Source organism: Netta rufina, assembly GCF_964035555.1.
Source record: "Netta rufina genome assembly, chromosome: 11".
NCBI lineage: Eukaryota > Metazoa > Chordata > Aves > Anseriformes > Anatidae > Netta > Netta rufina.
In genome coordinates, this window is record NC_140134.1 from 2,113,192 (window position 1) to 2,138,954 (window position 25,763).

At 41.2% G+C, this 25,763-nt stretch overlaps 1 protein-coding gene across 2 annotated transcripts in view; it reads right to left on the reverse strand.

Annotated features, from left to right (window-relative positions):
* Positions 1-9,484: 9,484 nt before the first annotated feature.
* FBN1 (fibrillin 1) overlaps positions 9,485-25,763 on the reverse strand; it is a gene marked incomplete at its 5' end in the record, with an annotated part of 158,196 nt that continues 141,917 nt past the window's right edge. Inside the window, 15 exons of one of the 2 annotated variants that reach the window (XM_084293696.1) lie at positions 9,485-10,960; positions 12,822-12,996; positions 14,028-14,259; positions 16,697-16,816; positions 17,624-17,752; positions 18,210-18,326; positions 19,253-19,375; positions 19,584-19,709; positions 20,183-20,389; positions 21,055-21,180; positions 21,748-21,879; positions 22,312-22,434; positions 24,113-24,232; positions 24,590-24,706; positions 25,463-25,528. In XM_084293696.1, coding sequence (XP_084149822.1) covers positions 10,577-10,960; positions 12,822-12,996; positions 14,028-14,259; positions 16,697-16,816; positions 17,624-17,752; positions 18,210-18,326; positions 19,253-19,375; positions 19,584-19,709; positions 20,183-20,389; positions 21,055-21,180; positions 21,748-21,879; positions 22,312-22,434; positions 24,113-24,232; positions 24,590-24,706; positions 25,463-25,528 — 2,297 coding nt within the window. In that variant the 3' untranslated portion in view covers positions 9,485-10,576. Of the gene's footprint in view, positions 10,967-12,821; positions 12,997-14,027; positions 14,260-16,696; positions 16,817-17,623; positions 17,753-18,209; positions 18,327-19,252; positions 19,376-19,583; positions 19,710-20,182; positions 20,390-21,054; positions 21,181-21,747; positions 21,880-22,311; positions 22,435-24,112; positions 24,233-24,589; positions 24,707-25,462; positions 25,529-25,763 lie in introns of both variants that reach the window. The other variant, XM_084293695.1, reaches the window with a different exon arrangement.

The window sequence follows — 25,763 nt, forward strand, 5'->3', positions numbered from 1 at the left end:
CAGTGGATTTGAAAGTATGAGCAAATATGAACATTATACAAAGCACTTTTATGTTCTATTGACATTTTCTTCCCACCCCAATAATTTAGAGCTGTTAACATAAAAAAAAAAAAAAAAAAAAAAAAAAAAAAAAAAAAGATGATCATACTTCCCATCACTTTCATTTCCCAAGTTTATGAAAGAAGAATCATGAGTAATTTCCCATAGTTATTGTTTGCAGCACAACACATGGTCTCAATTACCAGGATAGAGAGGGTATTGGTGAGGATAAGTGATTTATCTGTGCATTTCATTCAAAATTCATTTTCCATGCCATAGTTTATGTTACACTGATCAACCATCATCTTTCTTACTCACTTTATAAACATAATCCAGCTATTCTGAACAGGACACTGGGTCACAAGCGATCTGTTTGCTGACACATTTTTGGAGCTGTGAAGCATGCACAGAGTGACCCACAATCAAACCTACCTGCCATTACAGGAATCTACCCAAGAAGAGCAGATCTGGACAAACCTATGCTAAGAGTACCCAAAATAACTGTTGCCCTTCACTTTTATTCTCATTTCCAAGGAAACAAAAAAGGGGAACAACTAGTATCAGGATCCACATCCACATATAACAGAATTCTGTGCATTCACATGCATTTTCTTTATAGCAGGTGGAGGCACCTCACTTGCCTTTAGACTAACGATGCCTTGAAAATGCCATTGCTGCATTAATGAAACAGTTGTCTCTGCACCCATAGCTAATCTCTGCCATGTGAGCTCTACCTCTGGAGTGGATGCACGAGAGCCTCATGGTACATCGCTCCTGCACAAGTAGCAGGCAGGTATCAGCATGTGACCATGCTGAACCAGCCTGTGCTATAAAGCTGCAACTCTAGCACAACCACAGCAACTCGGATAACAATTATTTTTTCTGGACTTTGTTCTTGAATTAGGTTTGAACAGTGTCCTACTGCCTGGCTGAGACAAGCTGATGGCATCGCTAAAACCCACAGCAAATGGAGTGCTCAGTTTCTTGCAGATTTTGCAGGGCTGGAGGTTTGGCTCTGTTACCATTAAAGCCAGGATTTCTCTCTTTCATCCCGCCTCCCTGTCTGCTACTCAAAGCAATGAGCTGCTTCTCTCACAGGACTGGTTAGAGACCATAAGGGACATGAGGTGTTTAATGCTTAGGGGCCTGCTGGAGAGGTTCCCTTGAGTAAAGCCTTTACCAATTCTCTATTTTTTAAATGAATTCTAGGCTGGTCTGTGGGGAACCCAGAACTGTGCTATTTGTTAGCATGAATGAGCCCAACACAATTAATTGATCTTTATCACCAGAGGGTTATGCAACTCCTGCCAGACTTGGCCTTCAACCTGGGCCCAGCGGTCATGTTGAGACCCCACAATTTCCTTCCATGGTTTTATCTGTGCTGTCATTGTGGAGAATAAAATGTTCTCGTTCCCAGCATATTTAGGGATATAGGAGTATGTAGTAGGCCTATGTATAGATCACAGTATGATCTTTGGTGAATTCAGCCTCATAAATTATGTAATCAAATTACAGGGACAAACAAACAATGGGCAAGTTCACGCAGATCTGACTTAGCTCTAATACAGTTCTATTTCCTAATAGGAAGCATCTTGTCCTTGCTCTGAGAACATACACCATGGATATTTTTCAGCCTTTTTTTCCCCCTCTCTTCCCCTTCATTGCTGGGTGCCTCTTTCAGTCTTAATCCATGCAAGGTGGACGTGATACGGTGCTTGAAAATAAAGAACATGTCACCCCAGGAGTCTTTTCTCACACTCCTGTCCATCCCTCACCCAAAGTGTGCTGTGTTGTACAGCAGCTTTCTCAGCCTGAGTCTCCAGTCGGGATTCTCCAGCTATGGCCTCAGATTGTCTCACTCCACAGCTGCACCCCAGGAGTAGAAACAGTCACTGGTTGAACACGTGGCAACCTCTTGCCTCCATGGTGATTTGACATTAGAGCTTTAGGGAAAGCGCTTCACATCTTTTATTGCAGCTACTTCTTCCAAGTGCTGTGAGAACACTTGAAAAAGTATTGAGACATCTTTTACAGTGGCAGATTTGAAAACTGCAGTTAAAATAATGATAGTGAAAAGCTTTCAGTGAAGGGGATTTATGCCTTTGGCAAGTACCATTTCAACAAGGGGAATGGGAAATCTGTTAAATTCTTTCTTGCTTGGTTACCCTTCTTTTGAATTCAGTAAATGAGAAATTGTATTTGAGGACTTAATAATCTATACTCAGTACTTGGGAAGGTCACATAGTGATCTGATCCTGACAGGCTTTGGGGATTTTTCTGTCTGGCTCATTTGGTAAATTCTTACCACCCCGCAGATGGACTACACCCTCCAAAGGGGAGCCACAGTCCCACAGCCCCAAAACCACAACAGGCAGATTAAAAAAAAAAAAAAAAAAAAAAAAAAAAAAAAGGCCTTTTTCCTGCTATTGCACATAAGCAGTTGCTTGATATGAAAATGCTTTCTAGAATACATTTTCCAGTTCTTCTCACAATATCACAAATATAACTACCCCCAGAAGGACAAATTTTGCACTGGAAGGATGCGCACCAAGTTTAGCTCTTCTTAAGGACTTTGCCTTACACATCAACCCAGTCATGCCTGGATTACATCTCTGTGCTTGGACAAGCTGAAATATCTGTAACTTTCCCAGCTAAGTAAGAGACTATGTATTTTTACTTCTATCTTCTCCAGTGTCTTTGATAGTGCAGAGAGGAGTTGGTAAGTAGGCAAGAGATTTCTGTCCCAGAGCAATGATCTCTGCCTCAGGATTCAGATTAGGTGGGTGAGCCTGTCTTTCCTCATCCATAAAAGAATGAGCACAGCAGGAAGGCAGCAAAGAAGGAAAATTAATTGTTTTCAGGACTGAGCACAAAAAGAAACCTGGCCATATACAGTTATTCAAACAACAAGGCAAAGAAAGCCACGTTCCTCTCTGGGCATTTCAACCATCTTCCTTAGTATGCTTTTTGCTTGAGAAGTATCCTCATCGCCCTTTTGCCAGTGGACAACCTAGGCCAGTGACATCTCTGTCACTGCCAGGGGCCCACAGCCAGGCAGTTCCAGAGCTCCCCACTAGGCTCCACCTCCAGTCACTGATGGGACAGCGCCCCTGCTCTCCTCACTGGATCCATTTTAGTGCAGACATGGTACGAAAAGCCCTGTGGCCAGCTCTACAGTCCTTCCAAGTGCTCGTTGGTTTCAGAGTGCCAAACAATGGGGAGGGCTTTACATTAAAGCTGGTAGCCTTGTGGAGCTGGCTACCACAAGGGCAGGTGGCTGCGGATTCATCTCAAAAAATCCTTTAAAGAGCTGGCCCTCAGCTGGCAGAGCCAGCGCTGCTGAGTCGCTCTTTCCCTTTCTCCCTTCTCCCAGTTCCCTGTTGTTTCAGCTTTGCACTGATGTGGATGGATATAGACTGACAGTGCGGTTCCTTGTCTGCTCCGCACTGGCACTTTCTTTCTCCCTTCCTGCCCATCCCTCCAGTCATGTGTTTCTCAAAGCAGCAAGTTGTGCTATCACCTTCTACTCTGGACTCAGCACTTACATTCCCAGTTCAGCTGTTCATATTTTGCCTGACAGTTGAAGCCAGGTCCTGCGCAAATATTTTCCAGCTACAGTTTATGTTTGGCGCAAAAAGGATCTCATGATCAAGGGGTTTAATGATGATACATACTTTTTTATTTAAAAAGACAAGTTTATGTCTGGAGATCCCTTTAAAATGCCTGAATGAATCTGAAGAAAACTGCATAAGAGAATTTTCATCTCTTTTTCTTGTTAAAGGTATCTGTGCTGTGGACCACCTGCCAGGACTGGCAAGCTGAGACTTCTTAGACCCTCTGGACATCTCCAGGCTGGAGAACCAGTGCTGCAGTGCTCTGAATCTCAGGAGCTCATTGAAGCAACAGATAGAAAGTCTATTTCCCCATAAGCTTGGTTGCAAGCCATGTTTTAACACAGCATGGGGATGATGACCCTGGGCCTTGTTCCCCTGTATAGATTTCTTAGCCGAATTTACCCCTTAAGACACAAACATGCAGTATAGATTGGATCATTGTTGCACAAGTCAAACCTGAAGTCAGTACACTCCAGACTTAGGAGTTGTACATACAACCTCACGTTCAGAGGCTGGGGAAGGCTAAGTTATTTGGAGGACATACATGAGCAGGACTGGCTGTGTCAGACTGCTGGATGGACATGCACAGTGGACATGCACAGGGACAAGCACCTTCAGGGTGGGAACAGCCCCGTGGCTGGTGGAGCATCACAGGTGTGTGCTCAGCGTGGTGCAGGGCTTTGGGGTCCCACCCAGTGAACCCATTTCTGCATTGTTTATTCGCAGGACGCACCTCCTTGTCCCAGCTGTTTTGCTTTTAGGGTCAAAATTCAAAATCAAAGTGAAACTCAGCCAAAATGCCAAGGTTTCCTGGTTACAGATTGAAACGAAGCAAAGACTTCACAGTTTGTATGGTTTCAACCTAAAATCATAAATCATCTCTTATTCACCTAAAATTTGTTCCAAATTTACTCAAAGCTTGGACCAGATTTGCCTGAAACTCGGCCCAGGATTGCTTGAAATTGAGCCCAGCTTCAGAGAGGTTCATGAACCTCAACAAACCTGGCCTGAGCCTTGAGTATGTAATGAAACCCAAAACCAGGGGAGTTTCACCTGTTTTGTGTTTGGTTATAGATGTTTCTCACGGCTCTAATATTTAGTATGATTAACATAACAATGCATTTATACAAAACTGCAAGCATACATACAACATTAAAAAGGAAGAGTTCAGACAGCTTTCCTACCTGTCTGAGCTGAATAACACAGTGTGCTACATCTATAATCAAATCAAGCTCCACACAGACGCTTAAAAAAATAGACTAAAATTCTTCTTGGTTGTCACAGGCAAAAAAAAAATCACCCTGAAGCACCTCACATAGGAATGATAGGAATAAAGAATCAACCTCCAAAGAAAACTCAGCAGTAGCCCTGTTTTCCTGGCTGGTTCGTCCAGCAGCTTTAGCGACGAAAAGGGGAAGCTGGCAGAGCCAGGCCCTGCTCACCAACAGTGTCACTTCTGATTACCTCTATGCACTCTGATGACCTGGATGCTCACCCAGAATCCTTTTTCCAGCAGAAAACTACCAGGAACCACCATTCTGAATTTTTCTAACCAGTGCTGCAGCACCTGCAATGGCAGCATCCCATGTGGAGCTCTGTGGGGTAATGGCCAACCCAGAGGACTGGTGCTGGGACATTTTTTGCAGCTGGACAGTTCCCATGGCTTCATGCATGCCAGGGCTGTCACAGCAGATGAGCCCATGTGGCTCCATGTTCTCTGCTCTGAGGACGCTCCAGCACTTCAGAGCTGCTCCAGGCAGGACAGCCACGGCCTATAGGCTCTTCCAAACTGAAACATCTGGTTCTTGGTTTCTGCCCTGTAAAAGACGATGACAAACACATCCTAACCTCACAAGAGTGTAGTGAGGATCAACACGCATGTCTGAGGCACTCATATCCTAGAGCCTTGGGAGCCATAGAGAAGCTCATAAACAAACAAACCCACAGATGTGAGCACCAAGCCAGGGCGAGGGCTGGGCCCGTGCTGCTGCCACGCAGGAGGGAAGGGTCCAGCCCAAGAGAGGGAAGGAGAAAAACCCTTTCCTGGGTACTTAACAAAAGGTTAGCCCAAGTGTGAATTCAGACTGGAAGCACTGAGAGAAAGTTTTCCCTCTAGACTCTTTAGAAATAAAAATACACATTTTTACATACTCCTGTAAGCATGTGTCTGAGCAGGTTTAAGACTTGGCTATGTGCTAACAAGCAGCAAGAGCACCCAGTGGGCCTGCCTGCACCAGTGCAAGGCTTTGACCCAGCTTCACCAGCACGCCTCCAGTGCCCGAGCAGCCTCAGCCTCTGCTCCGTTAGAAATGGAAGGGGGAGCCTGACATTAAACAACACTGCAGTGACCTCTCCGGCCTAAATGCTGCTCCACTGAACTCTGGGGGAAGCTCTGAACTGAGGAGTTGGCTTGGGCACAGTATTCCTCAAAAGCATTTGTTACAAGGGTGTGAAGTATTTGGCAAGTTTTAAGGACAGCAGAAGTAGATGGCTGGAATTTGTCAGAGCTGAAGTCATCAACGTCTTCAAGATTTTGCTGCAAAAGAGATGGTCTCATCTTTAGGCAAACCAAATTGCATGACCCACTTGAGAGAGACCAGCCTTTGTTCTCGGTCTCTCTGGGGGCACCAGGGTCTCAGCAAGGCATTCCCTGAACACAGCAGCAGCACTGTGAGGTCCTGCCTCTGAACACCTCCAAGGTAACAGGGACAGCACAGGTCCAGTCTGTGGGGGAAGCAAAAGCCACGTGCATTGGGGTGTTTTGGGCAACTGAATAACTGCTGCATTCTCCTCCCTCTTGTTACTACTGCACTCACTGCAATCATTTGCTATTTACATTAGCATAAGTGATGCCATATTCTTCCCCCAAATAGAGCTGTACGCTCACCCTCTCTGAAAGTTTCCCTCTTTAGCTCTCACAGCACCCAGAGCAAGTGTGACTGTGGGCACTTGGAATCAATCATGATGCCCAGACCAGTGATGTCAACACACAGGCTTGTAGGCAGAGCCCCCTCCACAACAATGTGTAACTGCAGGAGTTCCCAGAGGGGCTGCATGGGTTTCTGCAGCCATCCAACACAGGCCACTGTCAACAATTAGAATCCCTGGGGTTTTTCTGAACGGTTTTAGCTAAGCATTATCCTCCAACATCATGAAAAAATGAGGGTTTATTCTGGGCAAATGTTCCAGTAGGACACTGCCAACCTGGATTTACTGGATTAGCCCACTGTACATTCTATCTTGGCCTTAGCTGCTGGCCACTCCCACAAGCATGAAGCCAACCAAAGCAGACTGAGCTTAAAGACTTGCTCCAGAGAGAGGGTGAAGTAGGCAAGATCCTGGGCTCAGACGTCCCAGCTTTGAGACGTGTGTCTGTCCTGTTACCTCCTGTGCTACCTTATGCAGGTCAGCATCAGGACCACTGCAAAATGGGTACGCAGCTCCTGTGGCTCCACAGGCAGCCGCGGCCTCAACAGCTGCTGAACTCTGGCTTCCTCTTTGCAACTCAAAATGCAGGATTATCTTGTCACAATGGTGAAGTTCAGAGGAGGGAAGCTTTCTCCTTCCCCTCCCATACCTACTCAGGAAGTAGCAGTACCACACTGCAACATAAGCTGTTAACCTTGCTCATTTATAACCATTCATAATCAGACTCATTTTGGCAGAAGCCATCAGACCCATAAGAGTACTGTGAGGTTTTGATGATTCCAGTACAGGATTAGTTTAAATGGGGAATCCTAATGATTCTTTCGCAGATAACATGAATTTTTAAAGGTGGTGAGAAGGCTTTTAGAATGCCAACGCCTCCCCCTCCAGCTTGGTTTAGAGCAGCTGCAGGCTGCCTTGTGCTGCACTTACCTGTCGCAGTGCTGCGGGCAGAGACCAGAGGTGCCCCAACAGGGTCCCAGGAGTTGTAGGCAGCTGTTAGGTGACAGTCGTAGTGCCTTGCTCCCCAAACAGCTGACACCTGTCTGTGCTCAGGAGTCTTGCCCAGATTAGCTCTTCCAAAGCACAAAGCTGAACTTGAATCACCATGCAGATAATTTATCTCAGAGAAAACCTGAGTGTGACCCGCTGGGACCTGCTGTAAGAAAGCAAACACTTTGGGTCCTTTGAAAGTCAGTGTTAAAAGGGAGACTGTAGAAATAGTCATGTTCTGCCAAAATACACGTTAGCTGTCAAATTTACAAGATACAGTTACAATACACAACAAGAATGATTTGATATGTACAGTAAGAAACCATCTTAGTTAAACAGTTAACCAAAACCTCTATTTATTATCCATGCATTCATGCATGGATATATCCATGCCAAGTCATATGCACAATCGCAACAGAGCACATGGTTATTTCAAATATTTATTTCCTCAAAGTTGAAAAATAGCCTTTAATTGCAAAAGCATACACATTGGAAAAGACCTCTGCTTTAGTCTACCTAGTACTTAGAGTCTCTCCGGGATCCCACTGCCAAATCAAATACAAGAAAATATTTTAAATCACACTTGTAGCTTACAAACCACTTTTTAATTGCAGGTCTCACTCAATGTTATCATGCAAGCTTTGTGCTTCACTGGGAATTTAAGAAAACTGCAGAAATTCAAGCTATTGTAAATAATTATACATATATGACAACTAAAACAGGTAGGCAAGAGTGTGCCTTCCATTTTTAAACCACTAAAAGAGATGCTGTCAATATTTTATAGCACAATATTGGAATTACTTGAAAATTGACTTTTAGTTGATAGAAAAATAGAACTACTTCAAATTGGTCTCCTCCCTGGAGCACAAAATAATGATACTCCGATTCTCCCTTGTTTCTGCAGCGTAACAAAGGTGATCCACTGCACAGACAACACTGGGACTGCTGGAACACAACACAACTGAAGGCTTCAGCACAATAAGGTGCTATACAGTAGCTTCAATGCCAAACTAACTCTGCTTGACACAGTCCTGACAGTTCTTTCTAAAACTACTCTTCTCACTTCCTCTTAATGTTCATGGGCTGGAGAGAAAATACCCAAACCTTAACCAGAAACCATACAATCTTGCACACTGCCACTGGCATAAGAAAACACTCCCAACCTGCTGAAACTGAAGTGGCATGTACAACTGTAAAGCTCTGGTTATACTTTGCCATAGTTATGCAATATTTGGAAAAAGTACACTGTTCAAGATTTTGGCACACTAACAAATAAAATCCAGACATAGTCCATTACAAATATCAAAGTAACCCTGTGCACCAGCTCCTTTCCATATAGTTATATCTGTTATAGAAGAAATCCAAGGCAGCTGAAATCTAATTACAGAAAATAATACAACTCAGGGTAAATTGTTACAGTACATGTCCCTTTCAAAGTTGTTATAGCTTAATGTATGTTCCCTCTGTCAACTACAATGCTATCCAGTCACTTTCTTCATTTCCCCCCCCTAGATTTTGTAGCATCAAACCTCAGTAGAACATCCTGCTGCTGTTAAAAGATGCATCACAGCACTTGCATATACAAGAACATGGGCATCACTGAAAAATTCCTTTGTTATTAAAGCCCACCTACAACTAGTGGTTGCTTTTGGTATTGGATTATCCCTTTTGCAATCAGTCTTGGATCATTTGACAACAGCTGTTGAAGTGGGGGTAAAAGAATGGAATATTTTAAACAAGTTAAAGCAGTTTTAGCAAACAACTTTGTTTTATTTATTTATTTATTTATTTTATTTTATTTTGTATAATGATTTAACATCCACTTCTGCACGTTTTGGCAATCAAGTTACTGATTGACAGGATTATTCACATCAAGTCATTGGAAGTGTTCTAACGCACTTTTTGGAGCCACACAATTATTTTACAGAGTTCCACTGCTGCTTAGATTTGTGAAGGTTTCTGTATTTCTTCAGTTCTTCGTTTGCATGAAGAATGAACAAATGACAGCACCATGCCTTCAAGAAGAAATCACCTGTGCACAGATACACAACCAACCCTACCAAAAATGTCTGAAACATAAGAACTCAGTTTATCATACTTTTAGCAAGAACACAAGGCCACAGAATAAACTAAAAAAAAAACTGTTTTATTGTGACATTTATGACATTGAACCCTTGTTGATATGAATGACTATGGGTACTCTTAACACATTACATAATGTCATGGTGTAGGATGGCACTGATTGTCATCTGACTTTTGAGAATGTTTAATGGTCCCTACTGACCTCAGTGCATTTTGGCAAGTCACAGAAACTTTATCATCAGGTTTGTGTATACAGTTAACAAGTAGTTGGTCTTATAAGCACCATTACAAACCCTCACATTAAGGGTATTATTAATCTAGTTTACAAATGCTTCATTGATAAAAATAACATGATTACAGTATACACACACTTAATTTACATGTAATGTATTATAGGCATAACTGAAATAAACTACTGAGCTAACTTTGGTTGATTGAAGTATTTAGACTGAATAATGGCAATTTTGGCTTCTAAGTTGTGTAAATATTACAGTGCATTTATAAATCTAGGTTGAAAATTTACTAGCACCAAATGGATATCATAAATGGCTGACCTAGTAAGTTGTAGTTGGAGAAGCAAAGTTTAAGAATTACAAAAATAGAGCTGTCCATCAGTTGAAAGCACATTCTTGTACCTCTGCTGAAATGATGATGTGTCTCAGCATCAGTGGCCAACTTCCAATGGTTAAAGTCCCAGTTTTCAAGATTCAACATATCAAGGTAGCTCAGCTACAGTTAAAAGCCTGAGAAAGTGGTTGTTTTGAGCTAGGGTATTCATCCTGTACCTTGTTTATGTAATAATATAATAGTGCTCATTCATACAAATGTACTCATGTACCTATGATATGGAGAATCTGATTGGGAGGAATATTCATTCCTACCTATCTATCTTTGGTTTAATTATTTGGTCTTTGGTTGATGAATTAATGAAGCGATATCTGAATTTTCATTTTCAGATTATCTCCCAGCTCACCACTGAGGTAGTCTTTGTCATGTTTCTCTTCAAGCTGGTTAAGTTCCTTCTTTTTATAGAGTGGAATACTAGTGATTTGTAATGAATAGTTTCCAGGCACTGGCTTCTTCTTTGTGAAATGAAGGTAACTTATCCCGTCCTTCTTATTGATTCTAAAGAAACCATCTTCATTTCCGGAGTCAATTAAATATCGGTTATGGTTTGTCAGTGTTGTGAGGGCAGGAAGCAGTTTCAGGATGCGATCTTTGTTACTGAGATCAGAGATGTTGATAGAAAAGACTGCTGCTTTCTCAATATCCCAGCTGGCAAGGCTGATCGGGGGCTCCGGCTCTTGCTGATCCTGCACAAGAACAAACAATGTTAGTCGGCTTTGTCAATGTTTCACAGGTGCCTGTGTGCGTAGTTCTTGCCCAGTGCATCTGTTACTAATGAAATAACTTTTAAAAGGACATTCTGTAACATCATCTGTCTAAACCACTCTTGGTGTCTTAGGAGTGGTCAGAATAAAGTACAGTCACGTATCCACTCTTCAGGGCAAAAGCACTCTCCTGCCTTCCCATGTTAGCAGAGAGCCACTCACTGAGCACTTAATGGAAATGGCTCGCTGGCTCCCAAATCCTCTGTATTCACATGTGGAAAATATGCTCTTCGGCATACACACACGAACAGAGTACACACAACAGCTCAGGGTAGTGATGGTGTGACATCATTTTACAAGAGTGTGCAGAGTCTCTTGGTTATATTTTGAATGGAATGCACGCATTTGCATACACAGACACATACTTTTTCCTACACAGTTAAGACCTGCCATGACCTGCTGCTTCTCTGGCCAGATCAGGGCAGGTCCCATCACCTTTAACGTCATTGTCACCACAGAAAGGATGAAGAACTGGGACGTCCAATGACTGTGAACACTTCTGCAAGCTGTTTACTGTTTGTAAAGTCTAAGTATAATTAGTGTGAACAAGGTTTAAGTCTAGTGACCTGAGTGGGACACTGCACTGTATGACTCAAGCAGAAATTTCTGACCTTATATTACAAGAAGTTAAAATAAGCCAACGTGGCACTCCTTAGGTAATGCAGGGAGTTTTGCTCAAGAGAGATTACAGTAACATGACACATTGTAGGACCATGCCTCTGCCACAACTTCTGCACTCACAGTGGGAGGGGTGGTGCTGGGAGCAGGCAGACTTTGGACACTTGTGCCGCAAGCACAGCTGAAGAACAAACAGCATTACAACCACCTCCGCCATATTGTTTCACTGCTGTGATCAATTCAGAACAAACCCCAGCTGGGGGAGTTACTTTAATCCCGTTTTGAGAAATGTTTTCTAAGAACTAAAGAAAAATATCTCCATACAGGATGAATGAAAAAGGGTGCTTGTTCTTCATATAAAGACAACACACGTCACTTGTCACACAGCAGACCAGTTTTCACCCAGATATAAATGTGGGCATTGAAACCACTCACTAACTTTTGGTTGCTAAAAAAAAACAATGAAAACAGACAGGAAAGAGTACAGCTGGGTGAGCACAATAGATTTTAAGCATTTTACTGACACACAGTTACCCACTCAGAGGCAAATGGAAACTGCCACTGTCCCCAGGGACTTCCTAGTGATGGCAGTTGAAGCTCAGCCTCCTGTCTTTCCACTGGGACAAGCAGTGAGCACCACGAGTGACCCCGTTGACAGCTTCATTCGTGGGCTGGCAGCCCAGCCTGAGTGACTGCAAGGGTGTGGACAAGCCCCAGGAAGGCCTGTGGTGACAGGTCCTGCTAGGTGGGGTCCTCACCCTGAACAACAGTGCTGCCTTCCTGGCCACAAGGTCACACACATTTTTTTTATTTTTTTATTATTATTATTATTATTTTTTTTTTACCTATCTGCCATCCTCTAACATCAAGAGCCTGCTTTGCTGGGGAGTGCATTAACCTCTATAGATAGCTGGGTGGGTTGTTTTACTGTTTGACGTGACAGGTAAAGATGAGGGTTGCAGAAGATGACCTTAGTCTAGTGACAGTGAACAATTTCAGAACAGCCTCCCCCCCCAGACACCTGTAGTCCAAAACCAGCTCTTTGGTCTAATTTGGGGTATATTTTTTTCTTGTGGGATTGTTTCTTGGCCCAAGTCCTTCTAAGATTGCTTTTCACGAGATAACACCAAACCCCTTCCCCCTGAAAAGGGTCAATTACCTCTGCTTCATTTGCAGTTTCATTAGTGCTTCTGCGCTTCCTTCCTCTCTTGGGATAGCCATTGATTTTACATTCATAGCAAGCTTCTGGAGAGAGAGAGTTGTCATCTACTTCTCCACTGAGTGAAAGTTCTTGTCCTTGACCTTTGCCTAGCCCCACTCCAGAAACACAGTGTCTGAGGAAGGAAGAAATCCAAAATTAATTATAGTGAGAGACATATCTTATCAAAAGCTAAATTTGGGGACTGCGAATGCAAATAATAAGCAATTATGTTGCACTCATTTCCCAGAAAAATTTTCTGCTGAATTCAACAGGCAAAAATCTCAATGAATCACAGTGCAACTGCCTCTTTGATTTCAAGACTCTGTCTCCAAGAGGCTTTGCCTAAGAGAGACCTGCCAATATTAAACAGTTTTAAAAACTCAGGTTTAGGCTCCGAGAAGTTCTTAGTTATTTCTGTCACCCAACCTGAAACACATTAAAACAGACCAATTTTCAGAAAGTGCTGAAAAATCTGAGAATTGGGGTCTTCCAGGCCAACTGAGTATCCCGAACTTTGAGTCACCTCTAAAATTTAAGCCACAGTCTTTCTGCATTTGAGTGCTTGGTCCTACATGATGCACAGCCCTAACACTCCCACTGGGGCAAGTGAAAATTGGTTTCCTTGATAAGGGAAACATTTATTTAAAAAATAATTAATATGGAACACAGATAAGAATATGGAACATGCAGGAATATAAGAGCACACAAAATTGTTGTTCCAATCAGTGGGTGAAACCTCCTGTATAATATCATTTGTCTTTGGATTTGGAGGGGGATGGGGTGGGCTTGTTTGTTTTTAAAGAGACAAGTGTACACCACAAATCATGGTGAGAGGTGTGAGCTTCCAAGGGGCAAGCTCAGGTAGCTTGTCTAGCTGCTGGGCTACGTAGGAGAGAGGTGAAAACAGTAGTTTAAAAGAGATTATTGAACTTTGTAATTGTGAGAAATTTCCTTAAACACTAAACCCATACAGCTTCCTTCTCTCTGTTAGCTCTCCCCTCCCCCATCTCTAAAACAGGCAGGTGGATCCGTCTCCTGAACACCTCCACGACCCCGTCGACCTTTCAGTGGTGACAACCCGCTGGTTCTGCTGCGCCACACCACAGAGAAGGGAGTGAGTTATGTCTCCTTTATGTCTGTTAGGTTAAAATGAGAATCCCTTACCCTTGTCCTATTCTGAAGTAACCAGGTGGACATCCACAGACATAGCCACCTTCAGTATTTGAACAACCATAACTGCATGGGGCTTGTGCAGAACCGCATTCATTGATATCTTGGCAACCTCCACTAAACTGTTCATACTGAAATCCGGTAGGGCACATACATTTATAGCTTCCCAAAGTATTGTGGCAAGATGCTCCTCCACAAATGTGTGCACTGAGACATTCATTTTCATCTGGAAAGGAAGCAGAACATACTATGTTAACTGTTTCTCAGGCCCAGCCCAAGCTACCCCTTCAGAAAGGCTGTGCTCGACTTGCTAAACCTGCTGCCCCGTGAGATGTGCAGAAAGGAAGGGAGGACAGGGCTCGGCCTCACCCTGACTACAGCCACACAACCCAACAGCTGGGCTGCTCTAGATGCTTCATGCCACGTCAGCTGGTGCTGAGTGGAGAAGCAGAGGAGGGAACTTTTTTGTTCCAGAAACAATTGAGAAGGATAAAACATTGTACAGGTGACACTCTGGTCTAGTAATCACATGCTGATAATCTATTCAGCATTAAAGGGAAGAGTAGGGAATTGGGCTCTGACACCTTTTCCAGGCACTGAAAATCCCTCCTTACATGCAGTTAAGTACAGGTGAAGTGCAGGAACTAGTAGTAAAGTAAAAATAAAAGCAGCTGAAGATACAAAGGACTGCCACAGTGAGACAACACTTTTCCAAATTTTCCAAGTGTGGCACTGTAGGAGCTTGAGGTCGGCTCAGGCTTGCTTACTGTAAATGGATGATTTGTTAAATGCAGTTGGTCTGAATGTTTTCTCTGATGTGGCAAAATCACTTTGAAATGTTCTGAATGCTATTGTTCTCCATTTTCTGTGATAAAGCAACTGCACATGCTTGTGTGCGTGTACACATGCATAAGAAATGTCATCTGGACACTGCATAGATAAAAACATCAAGCCCAGAGCAGCATTTCTGACCTGAGCATCCACATGAGATGGAAGTACTAATTCAGAGCATCATTGTCTCTTCCCAAACAATGTGGCTGTTCTTTCTTTGTTTAAAAGCAGTGCCTTTACTTTTTGCAGTGTGATTACAGAACTGCCTGAGCAGAGAATGCAGTCACACACAGCACGAGGCATGGGAGGAACCAAAGCATTCTTCAGTGATTATCTAAGTCTGTGTTGCAGCAACATCAGAAGTCCCTGAATACTTTATTAAATAAATTTAAAAAGACACAAACTGTTTGCAGAAGTGGGATTGCCAAGTAATAGGAAAGAAGTGTCACAGAAAAACCTATTACATGAATTTTTCCCCTGTGATATGCGCAGGAGATCTTGATAAGTATTTTAAGCACATATAATTACAGATGTTATGATTTGAACATGTGGAAAACTCAATATATTGCAACCTGGGGCTGCATTCTGTATCACCAAAGCTCAGAGGAGCTTTGACATTAAGGTAGAGTGATGTCTCAATATCATACCTAACACAGCTGAATCCATGGCAATGAAGCACACCATAAGCACTTGTTTGTGCCACAGAGTGTTGCTGCACCAAAAGACATACTCTACAACAGCTGGAGTGTGGACACTACCAACTCTTGTTCCAGTATTTTGGGTGACCGGTGGAAGAAAAAAAACATGTAAAAAGGAAAAAAAAAAAGTACAGGAGCCTTGGACTCTGTGCTAGCTGTGCCATCAGGTGCCAGCCTTCCTCTCTGGTGCTCTGTGCTCCAACACATGCAGCTCTGTCACGCTCAGCTCCAGCAGGAAGGAGAGGTGCCATGAGCACACAAGGAAACCAAACCTCTTGCCCTACAATGCTGGGTTTCTGCCTGGACTACCCTGTGTCCAAGAAGGTGGAAGTACTAGCCAAGTCTGTCCCCATTTGTGGCACCCAACCTAACTTTCCCTAGTGAAGTCTGGTGATTAGTATTTGTTGCACAAAGGTTGAAGCCCTTCTGTCTTTGCATTTTGAAACCGATAATCCTTGTATGAAATCTAAACAGTAGTCAATAGTCTCAAAAAACAGAATAAAAGCGTGGGCCTGGTCTGGAAACCAGGCTGGAAATACACGTAGTTAAATGCTGTCACCCAAGAAGACGTCGAAACAGCAAAGATGACTTGCAAAACTAAAAAGCTGCACTTTTTCACATTCCACAATGTCCTCCAACAGTCAGAATCAGTAGTACTAAAAATGCAGGTTCTTTATTACAGGCTTATTTGATATTTTTTTTTCTCATGACAATTATTAGATTCTAATTTGACCCTAAGCTCTGCTAATTTAATTATTATTCAAGGCCACCCTATGTTTGTACTCCCCGCTTGTTCTTTTGTATGTAATAGGCATTAAGTGCTGGAGCACAAGCAAGCAAACATCACAGCAAGGGCTGCATAAAATGTCAGGAATTTTGGTAAGCATAATGAGAAGCAGAGACCTCCCTAGAGCACCACAGTGCTAACAAGCTACGGCATTTTTATGTTTCTGAAAGCAAAGAAAGCCAAACAAAGAGTTACAGAGCTCTTTGTTCTCAAAGAGGTCAAACACATCTCCAGCTACCTACATAAGATGAACTTGTATGAGGCCCATTCAATGTCCTACTGCCCTTCACATGCTGCTAACAAAGGTAACATGCATTTCTATGTATGAATTTTAAAAAGTGACTTGCCAACACATTGGTTCCATTGGTAATGCTGGAGATATCCTTGCGGACAGCTACACCTGTATCCTCCAATTATATTTTGGCAGCCATGCTGACACCGGTGGTTTCCATCACATTCATCAACATCTAAAAAGGTGAGATACATTCTGAATTATGGGAGAAAAGCTCAAATTATTCTGTATTTGAAAAGTGTGTTACAAATAATTGTGTGTATGTATAGGTATATTCAAGGATCTTCCAAAAACCCTGACCAGCACACGAACTCACTTCAGGCCTTTCAGGTTTGGGTTTGTAGCTCCACATCAAGTAAATTAGGGCAGAAAACCACCCAAAGATTAAATACAGCCACAATTTTCATAGCTACTGCATTCTGCTGTTGAGCAGAGAGAAGAAAGCCATTTGTATGTGAGACCAACAAGGCCTTCCTAAGGGTCCTAATCTCCACAGCAAAGAATTCCTTGCTTTTCCCTAAGCAAACCCAGAAATCCCAGGATATCTTTTTTCAAAGCAAACAAAACCCTGTTCCTGTAAAAGGCTCGAGGGACCCAGAGAAATATAGCCACCAGCCCTTGAACTCTTCTCAGCAGGTCACCTTGGAGATGCAAGACTTCCTGTCCTTGGTGAGCCCCTCAGAAATCCAGGCAGGATTCAACAGAAGTTCACTGAACTTATGGTTCTTAAACTAAAACATTCCAGACTAAATTGAAGTCTCCTCAGAAGATATCAGCTCTCTAGCATCCTGCAATATATCTATTTATTCAGGCCCATTAGGGGAAATTGTTATAAACTTGGATACCCCACCCTCTCTTCAGTCTGCACATGCTTACCCTGTAGGTTTTGGTGCTTACTCTGTATGTCCCTCCTTGGATAATAGTAGGATAAAAGAAGATGAAGGAAAACAAGACAAGATCAAGTTAAATGTGTTGTACCTACCTTCACAGCTAAGCCCAGTTTGATCTAGTGAGAAGCCACGTTGACATTCACAAACAAAACTTCCTGGTGTATTCTGGCAAATACCCTTCGCCCCACACAGGTTGATTTCAGTAGCACATTCATTATTATCTGAAGGAAAACAAAGCCTAAATGTTACTTTGACATGAGGCATTTCCACGGACCTAATGTGTAACTATTTAAAGGAGGACTATAGAAACAAATGTTTCATGCTTATTTTTTAAAGGAGCCTCAACGTGATGTCTAATGTGGGCCTGCAATTAACTACAGGAAAAGAACTGATTTTTAATTTTTATTGCTCCTTGGGTAAGAAAGGGTAAGGCAAAAATTACAAATCAGTGGTCTTACTGTCTAGTTCTCCCACAAGTGCAAAATTCAAAGACATGGTTTAAGAAAACAAAGGAAGGTAGGGAGGACCTCCACCTCTGTTCTGTGGGCCTGGGATCAGAATCTGGCCTGTTTCCATTTGGTTTCCCAGGAAGCTTATTTCGTCTTCTTGCTACTTTGCTTCTGGAATAAGAAACAGTAAGAAATCCCAAATCTGTGTCTACATTCTCACATTACTTACCAATGCAGGCTGTATGGTGCTGAGTGAATCCAGGAGGACATTTACAAGTAAAACCCCCAATAGTGTTGACACAAAGGAACTGGCAGTTGTGCTGCTTTGTAGCACATTCATCAAGATCTAAAAAACAAGCAAATATCTTTCATTTATGTTCCCTGGCAAGGATGTGACAGTTCAGTTGGACTTAGAAGAGATTGCAAATAAATAAAGTATCAAATAAAGGCTTTTGAATCCACACCTCACTTTTCAAGCTGGCTTCCAGTACCTCTTACGCGGAACCCCACATGTTATGATGGGATTTCAGAGCTATGCTAATATTTGCGATAATGCAGGACTACAGACACCACTCTCATCTGCCTGAAAGGTGCTATTATATGTTAAATGCCTGCTCTAGATACAGTCAACAAATGCAAAGTCACAGTCTTGATCAAAAGCAGTGGCAGATTGCAAAATGATTGCACAAAAGTATTGCACTGAAGCCTGCTATAACTCCAAAAGAAATATTTAAATACTAATGACAAAGTATACTGTCATTTCCCACGCCAAGTTTAGAATTGCTGCTCAAACTTGTGTGGTTTCAGTCAGAGCTTTGGTAACAAGATACAGAAATAAATTAAAATATAATGAGCATTTCAAAATCTCTCCTGCAACATTGTCCCCTATTCAGCCTGCTGCAGAGGTGGTTGGTTAAAACTCTGTTGATGCTAGACAATGCACTGCAAACCACATCCATCTTTGAACTGCAGATCATTAGAATTATTATAATTAGCAGTCATAAAGATATATTTATCATTGAAAAACATGGCTTAAATCAATATGCTTACCAACATAAGACCAATCATTTATATCATTGGTTCAGAAGTCTTTAAAGACTGACTACTACCAACCTGCAAAATGCCTGTGGTTCCAATGTTCATCCAAGTTAACAAAAAGTACCTGAAACACCAGCTCCATTCTGCACAAGCTATTTACACCATTTAAATGTTTTTGGATTGGTATGAATTTCTGCAGGTTTTGTGTTTGTTTTTTTTTTTTTTTTTATATACCTTTGCAGCTTCTCCCATCTTCTTGAAGGATGTACCCTTTTGGACATGAACACTGGAAGCTCCCCTCTGTGTTTTTGCAGATGAAATTGCAAGGTTTGGGGGACTCGTTACATTCATTCAGGTCTAAAATAAGCAAAAACATATCTCCACTGTGACAAACAACATTCATGATGCTTTTTGAAATGCTCCAAACCTCATAAGGAAAGACATTTTAATTTCCTCATTTTTTCAAGTTTTTGTATTTCCTTCCACAAGCCATGCCTTGTATATAAACTTTATATGTATACAGCATAATAAATTTTATATACATACCGCATAATGAAAAACCCACCTATGCAAAGAGTGCCAGTTATGTCTGTAGTGTAGCCCAGGTTGCAATGACAACGGTAAGATCCCCTTTCATTAATGCATTCCCCATTACGGCAGACATCATGAATAACCTTGCACTCATCAATATCTGCAGTTAAATGAAGGTTAGTTCACAAGAGAACACCATGAAGAGCTGATTTTGTAAAGTTTGTAAAGTTCTAGTAGATTCTTGCAATCTGACATTAAAAAGTCCCTACATTAAAAAAAAAAAAAAAAAAAAAAAAACACATAAAATAATGAAATATTGCCCAGATTAAGGAGAAATATTAAGTAGAAAAATATGGAATGGATCATTAATCTAACTTTCAAGCACAATGAACAAGTTTTAAGTGTAAGTAAAACAACTGGAATTGATCTACATTAGCCTCCGTAAATCAAACATCACTTTACTTACATGTACACAAGTAGTTCTTAATCTGTACCTACAGCACAAACAAATGTGAGCATGCAAATTCCCATTTGAGTGTGTGTCAATCAATGTTTAACTATGCAAAAAGCAAGATTTTCTAACATACTACTCAATAAATTGCATAAGACGGTGTTTAATAGGTAAATTGGTACCTGCTCCATTAGACATATATCCTCGACCATGAGGACAAAGCTTCTTAAAGGCCACAGTGCCTGGGAAGGGGCAGACCTCGCAGTTTGGCCCCCAGCCTCGGCCACCATCACAGCAGCATTCAGACTTGGTGACAGAGTTCCTGTTGCTTGATCCGATTTGACACATACTTTGTAAGACTTCAGTGAAGCAGTAGCCTTCCCTGTTGTCTGGAAGACAAATTATGCATCACAGAGAATACTAATGGTGATGACCTCCATAGGGTCATGAGATATTAGGAATTTAGTTAGAAATATAAAAGAAAGGGCATACTTCACCCTGGGACTGTGGAACTGAGAGTGAAAAACTACCAGCAGTAAGAAAGAGAGCACGATGTCTAAGGGAAACAAAGAAGACAGGAAATTTAGCAAAAGGTGGAAGACAAGTTACATTATGCTCATAAAAAGATACACTTCAGTTTGATCCCAGACAAGAAGGGCTGGCTGAAAATCAGAACTAAAGAAAAGGCAGAGCAATTCCAAGCTGACTGACACCACCGAACAGTCAGCTTGCACAGCAAGCCAACCCAACCTGACTAATCAAAGCAGTTAGCAAGTGAACAAAGAAGTTGCAAGAGGACACCTACTTAAAAAGGCCCCTTCTAGAAGGAATGTAAATTGAAACACAGGTTTATTAACTGTTACATTTCTAAGTATAAGCTCCTGAGTACTTCCACAAAATGTAGTAACTCATTAAGCTGTGAAACAGCCTCAACCAATGGTCGCCTCTGAGTGCCAAAAAAAACCACCTGACAACCACAGATAAAGTGACTCCCAGAAAACAGAATTTCTGCAATCGAAGTGATTGTTCATAAGGGTGTTACTGTTAGACTTACCAAGGCATTCTTTCTGGCTGTCACTGACGCTGAATCCCTCATTGCATTCACATCTGTAACCTCCCACTGTGTTTACACACCGGCCATTCTCACAGATCCCAAGTTTGGTCTGACATTCATTCTCATCTGTGTTTTCAAAATGATATGAGAAAAATCATGTCTATTACTGGATTGAAGCAGGTTATAGAAGTTTACATGGAGTTTTTAAGCTGGGCATTCTGCATTGTTAAACTTGCATAAATATTTTTTTTTAAATAAAAATTCTCTTTATTTAATTTTCAGAGGAAAAAGAGCTGACCAGCTCACAACGTTATATATTTTGTTACTAAATTTTCTCTGCAACATACTTCTCACTGGTTTTCAAAACTGTTCCCAGTTATAGCTGTACTTCTTAATGCTATCCAAAGTTTTAAACTAATTCAGGATCTACACTCATTAACAGAGATAAACAAGCTCACAGCAGTAAGTAGGAAATCCAAATTTCCTACTTACTGCCCAGATGTGTGAACACCTGAACAGTAAAGGGACACATATGGCACTGGTGGATCCACTACGCAATCCACTACTGGTGGATCCACTACGCAAGTAGTTTCATAATTCTTCTCTTGGGTTCTTTAATACTTTGTTAAATCCAAAATCATCTGCTCTGCTGAGGAACTGTCTGTATCAAGAGCTTCAATGCTTCACACTTACCTACACAGCCTTCCCCATCTGGTCTGCGCTGATAACCTGGTCCACAGATACACATATAGGTACCTATTAGGTTTTTGCACTCCATCTGTTTTGAGTCACAGTCGTGAATGCCTTCTTCACACTCATCCTGATCTAAAACACAAGGTTTAGACATTATAGTATAAATAGATGCTCCTGAAAATTCACAATAGTAAATGCTGACTTTGGAATTTTAATTCTAATCAAATTCTACACACACTTTTATTATGCAAAACTATATACAAGATGTAGTACAGACCAAATTCAGTTCTCCCACATGCCCTTTTTACTGGGGCAAGACAAATCCATATCATCTGAAGTGACCTCACTTTATGTAGATGTATAAGATTTCAGGCAGGATAGGGCTGATACAATCAACTGTGTAATGCAAACTGCAAGCCATAGAACTTCATCCCAAATTCCTTCTGACTTAGTTAGTTCCTGAGATTAAAACTCTGTACCACTACTGCAGTGAGTCAGGGCCCTACCCCTGCAGGAACTTAAAATCATTATCTTGTAACTGTGAGAATCTGGTAGGAGTTTTACCTCTGCACATTCTCCGGTCTTCTCGCAGAACGTACCCCGCAGGGCACTTGCACTCATAGGATCCGTAAGTGTTCACACAGCGGAAAGCACAGAGCAGAGGGTTCTGAATGCACTCGTTGACATCTAGATTCAGAGCAGCAAAGGCCACATGAAGTGAAAACATGCTTTTGCAATATGCAGCAGACTTGAACATGTAGGCTTCATTTATCGGCAATACCACAGAACTCCGTTTAGCAAGGGCTAAATTTTAATTGTTGAGGACCCACATTTCTACTCATTTCTGTAGAGAAGCAGGCACCAGACATGCTAGGATGTTTAAAAGATACCTGAAATTTCAATATCTTCAATAGCAAGCAGCCTATAGAAATAATTTCCAGATCTATGCTGCCAAAATACCATCTAACTTAAAATTGCATCTTTTCCGCTTCTAGGCTCAATTTTTATGACTGGTTATTTTCAAATTCTTCATACACTGAATTCCATAAAACAATATTCTCACTAGAAACATGATTTTGAAGTGCATTTACATATGCTCTGGGCTACTAATTACTGCTACATAACAATGTTTATGCACTTGCTAACTCCTCCTCTGCAATTTGAGCTTTGAACCAAGTTCCACAGGGAAGTGAATGAAGCTCTAACTGTATATAAAACTAACATGAGCTGACATAAAGATAGAAGCGTTCTTTTGTATGAGCTTGCAAACAACTAGATTGTGGCAGATAATTTAAGAACAGCTGTGTCAGGTCAGATGACAGTGTCAGAATGTCCTAGGACATTCTTCTCTCTGACTATAATGGGAGGGGAAGAGTATTGAAAATAAAACTCATACCATGTATGCAGAGATCTTTCCCCTGATACAGCCTCCCAGTTTAAGGACTTCCACAGCCAAAATCCACATCCATACTATCAAGTTTAATTTCCATTGATGGATTACCACACAAATTTGTGCAAACTCTTTCAGGATCAATTTATACTTGAGGCTTCACTAATGCTCTGCAGCAGAGTTCCACTACTTAAATAAGTACTATGCATACAAAAATGTTTTCTTTGGTTTGTCTAACATGTTCCTTCTAGTTCTGGTACCTTCACCAGTTGTGGCTTTATAAATATAAATCATTTAATCATATTTACCACACTGAAATATTCTAGTCTAACTAATTTTCTGTGTGCTCCTTCTATAACCCTGATCTTCCTTATTCCTCCCTTCTTTGTGCACTTTCACTTTTTTATGTCTGAAATGAGAGACCAAAGTACAAAAAATATTCAATGTAGGGGTACCATAGTAATTTTATATGGTACTGTGTTTACACTGTCTGTTTGCTCCCTTTCTTACCTTAAAAACAAACAAACAACAACAACAAAATAAAACAAACAAACAAACAACAACAAACAAGCAGTCCATTTTCTACTTTCACCTTTGCTTAACATTTCAGAAGTCACTGACAGTCTCTCTTTACTCAAGGGCCATCTGGGAGGTGAGCAAAACCCATAGAAACAGTAAACAGCATTTCTGGGGACTGTTCTGGAGAGACCATACTCCCAGATGCTCCCTTCTGGGCGGTCGTTTAGTAGATAACACCTGAAAGCCTGTTCACCCAATCTCCAATAAGAAAAAGGTTCAGTTCAAGGTGAGTACGGGAAGGAGGAACTTGCTTTCCCTTTTCAGATAAAGACACATTGCTCCAAATGGCTGTATTTTACTTTTTAAGCTGCTTTACTCTCGTCAGTTGTTTCTGAAATCAGGAAACTGTTTCAGCACACAACTGCAATGACTGTCCTTAACATGTAGGAGTCTCACCTTCACACGTCATCATTGGTCCAGGCTCAAATCCATCAACACAGGTGCATTCAAAACCTCCCACTACATTCCTGCAAGTTCCATTTCCGCACGGATTTCCAACAGCACATTCATCAGTATCTGCAAGCAATTAAATCAAGGCAAGAATACACAGTTATTCTCAAGTATAAGGTATAAAACTCTATGTCATCAATATGCAACCAAAAAAAAATAATACAAAATCCAAGAACTCACTTAAGTTACTGCATTACAGTCACAGAATTCTGTCATAATTTGAGAACACTGGAGGTTTTCTTGGCCAAACCCCCATCCAGTGGAAGACCTACTTGGAACAGGTTGCACAGCCCCTGCCTAGTCAGGTTTTGAACATCAGCAGGGATGGAAACTCTATGTTAGAATAATGTATCTCCGTTATGTCTTTAATGCTTAACAACTCAGCAGATTCTTTAAAATGGAAGATGAACCAGCTGTACTTACCCACACATTGAGTTTCCTGTAGGATGTAACCATATGGACATTCACAGCGGAAAGACCCATCTGTGTTGATACACTGCCCAAATTTACAGTTATCTGGATCAAGGCACTCATCCACATCTGAACCAGAAATACAAACAACACATTAAGAGCAGTTTACTTCATGTGGTTTTAGACTCCTCCCAAAGAACAATGTTGTTTTGGCAAGAAATATTCCTGAGATCACAACAAAAATACAAATACTTGAATTTTGATTTACTAGGATGAGAGCAAAGAATTCAACTTACAGGCTGGCTTTCAGAGTACAAAAAAGAAATTCATTCTAAACATCATATAAAAAACTTGTCTGGGGAGGAAAGGCATAGGGAGAGGAGTACATATGAAAAATAGTGGTCATCCACTGCTCCTTAAATGAAAATTTTTGCCAGGGAGGCTGAAATGTGTTGGGTGAGAACAGAATGTACTGATGGCATTTGGGAAACTGTGGTTTGTACTTCTGGGGCCTCTGAACAGGCTACCCATATTCTTTAAGAAAAGGCAGGTATGCTATGTGATCCATTCTCTAGATTCACAGAATCTAGAATCATTCACAGAAGTTTCCTAGTAAATTTGCTCAGCTTAAATTAAAAAGCCAAAGGTTTTTTTAACTCTAGTTAAAAAAAAAAAAAAAAAAGTTAAAAGTTAAATTTCTGACATAGGACATATTCAGGCTTGAATTTAAAATTAGTATAAATAAATGAGAAGAATTATAGAATTTTCCAAAATTTGTGTATTTGGAAATAGTTGCAGAGATGTTATTCTCAATTTAAGCTGAGAACGGATTTGGGGTATAAAATGTCATATTGATACAACAGCATTAGCAGTTCAGGCACTTACCCAGTCTTGCATCACCAGGTCCAACAAGGATGCCTATTCCAAATGGACAAATCTGTCTGAATGCCTCTGTGCAATGGAAAGAAAAAAAAAAAAAAGTTCAAAGCACATAATAAATTCTGTCTTGGAGATCAGCATTAGCCATAAGCTATGCAATCACTCATACCAAGTCATCCTTCTCATGGTCAGATCCAGAAATTTAGTATGTACAATTTAAAATGCATAATTTACTTTAGTCTTATATTAATGTGAAAACTGTATGCTTACTTTACATTCCACCTGATCTCCAGTATGTATATATGTA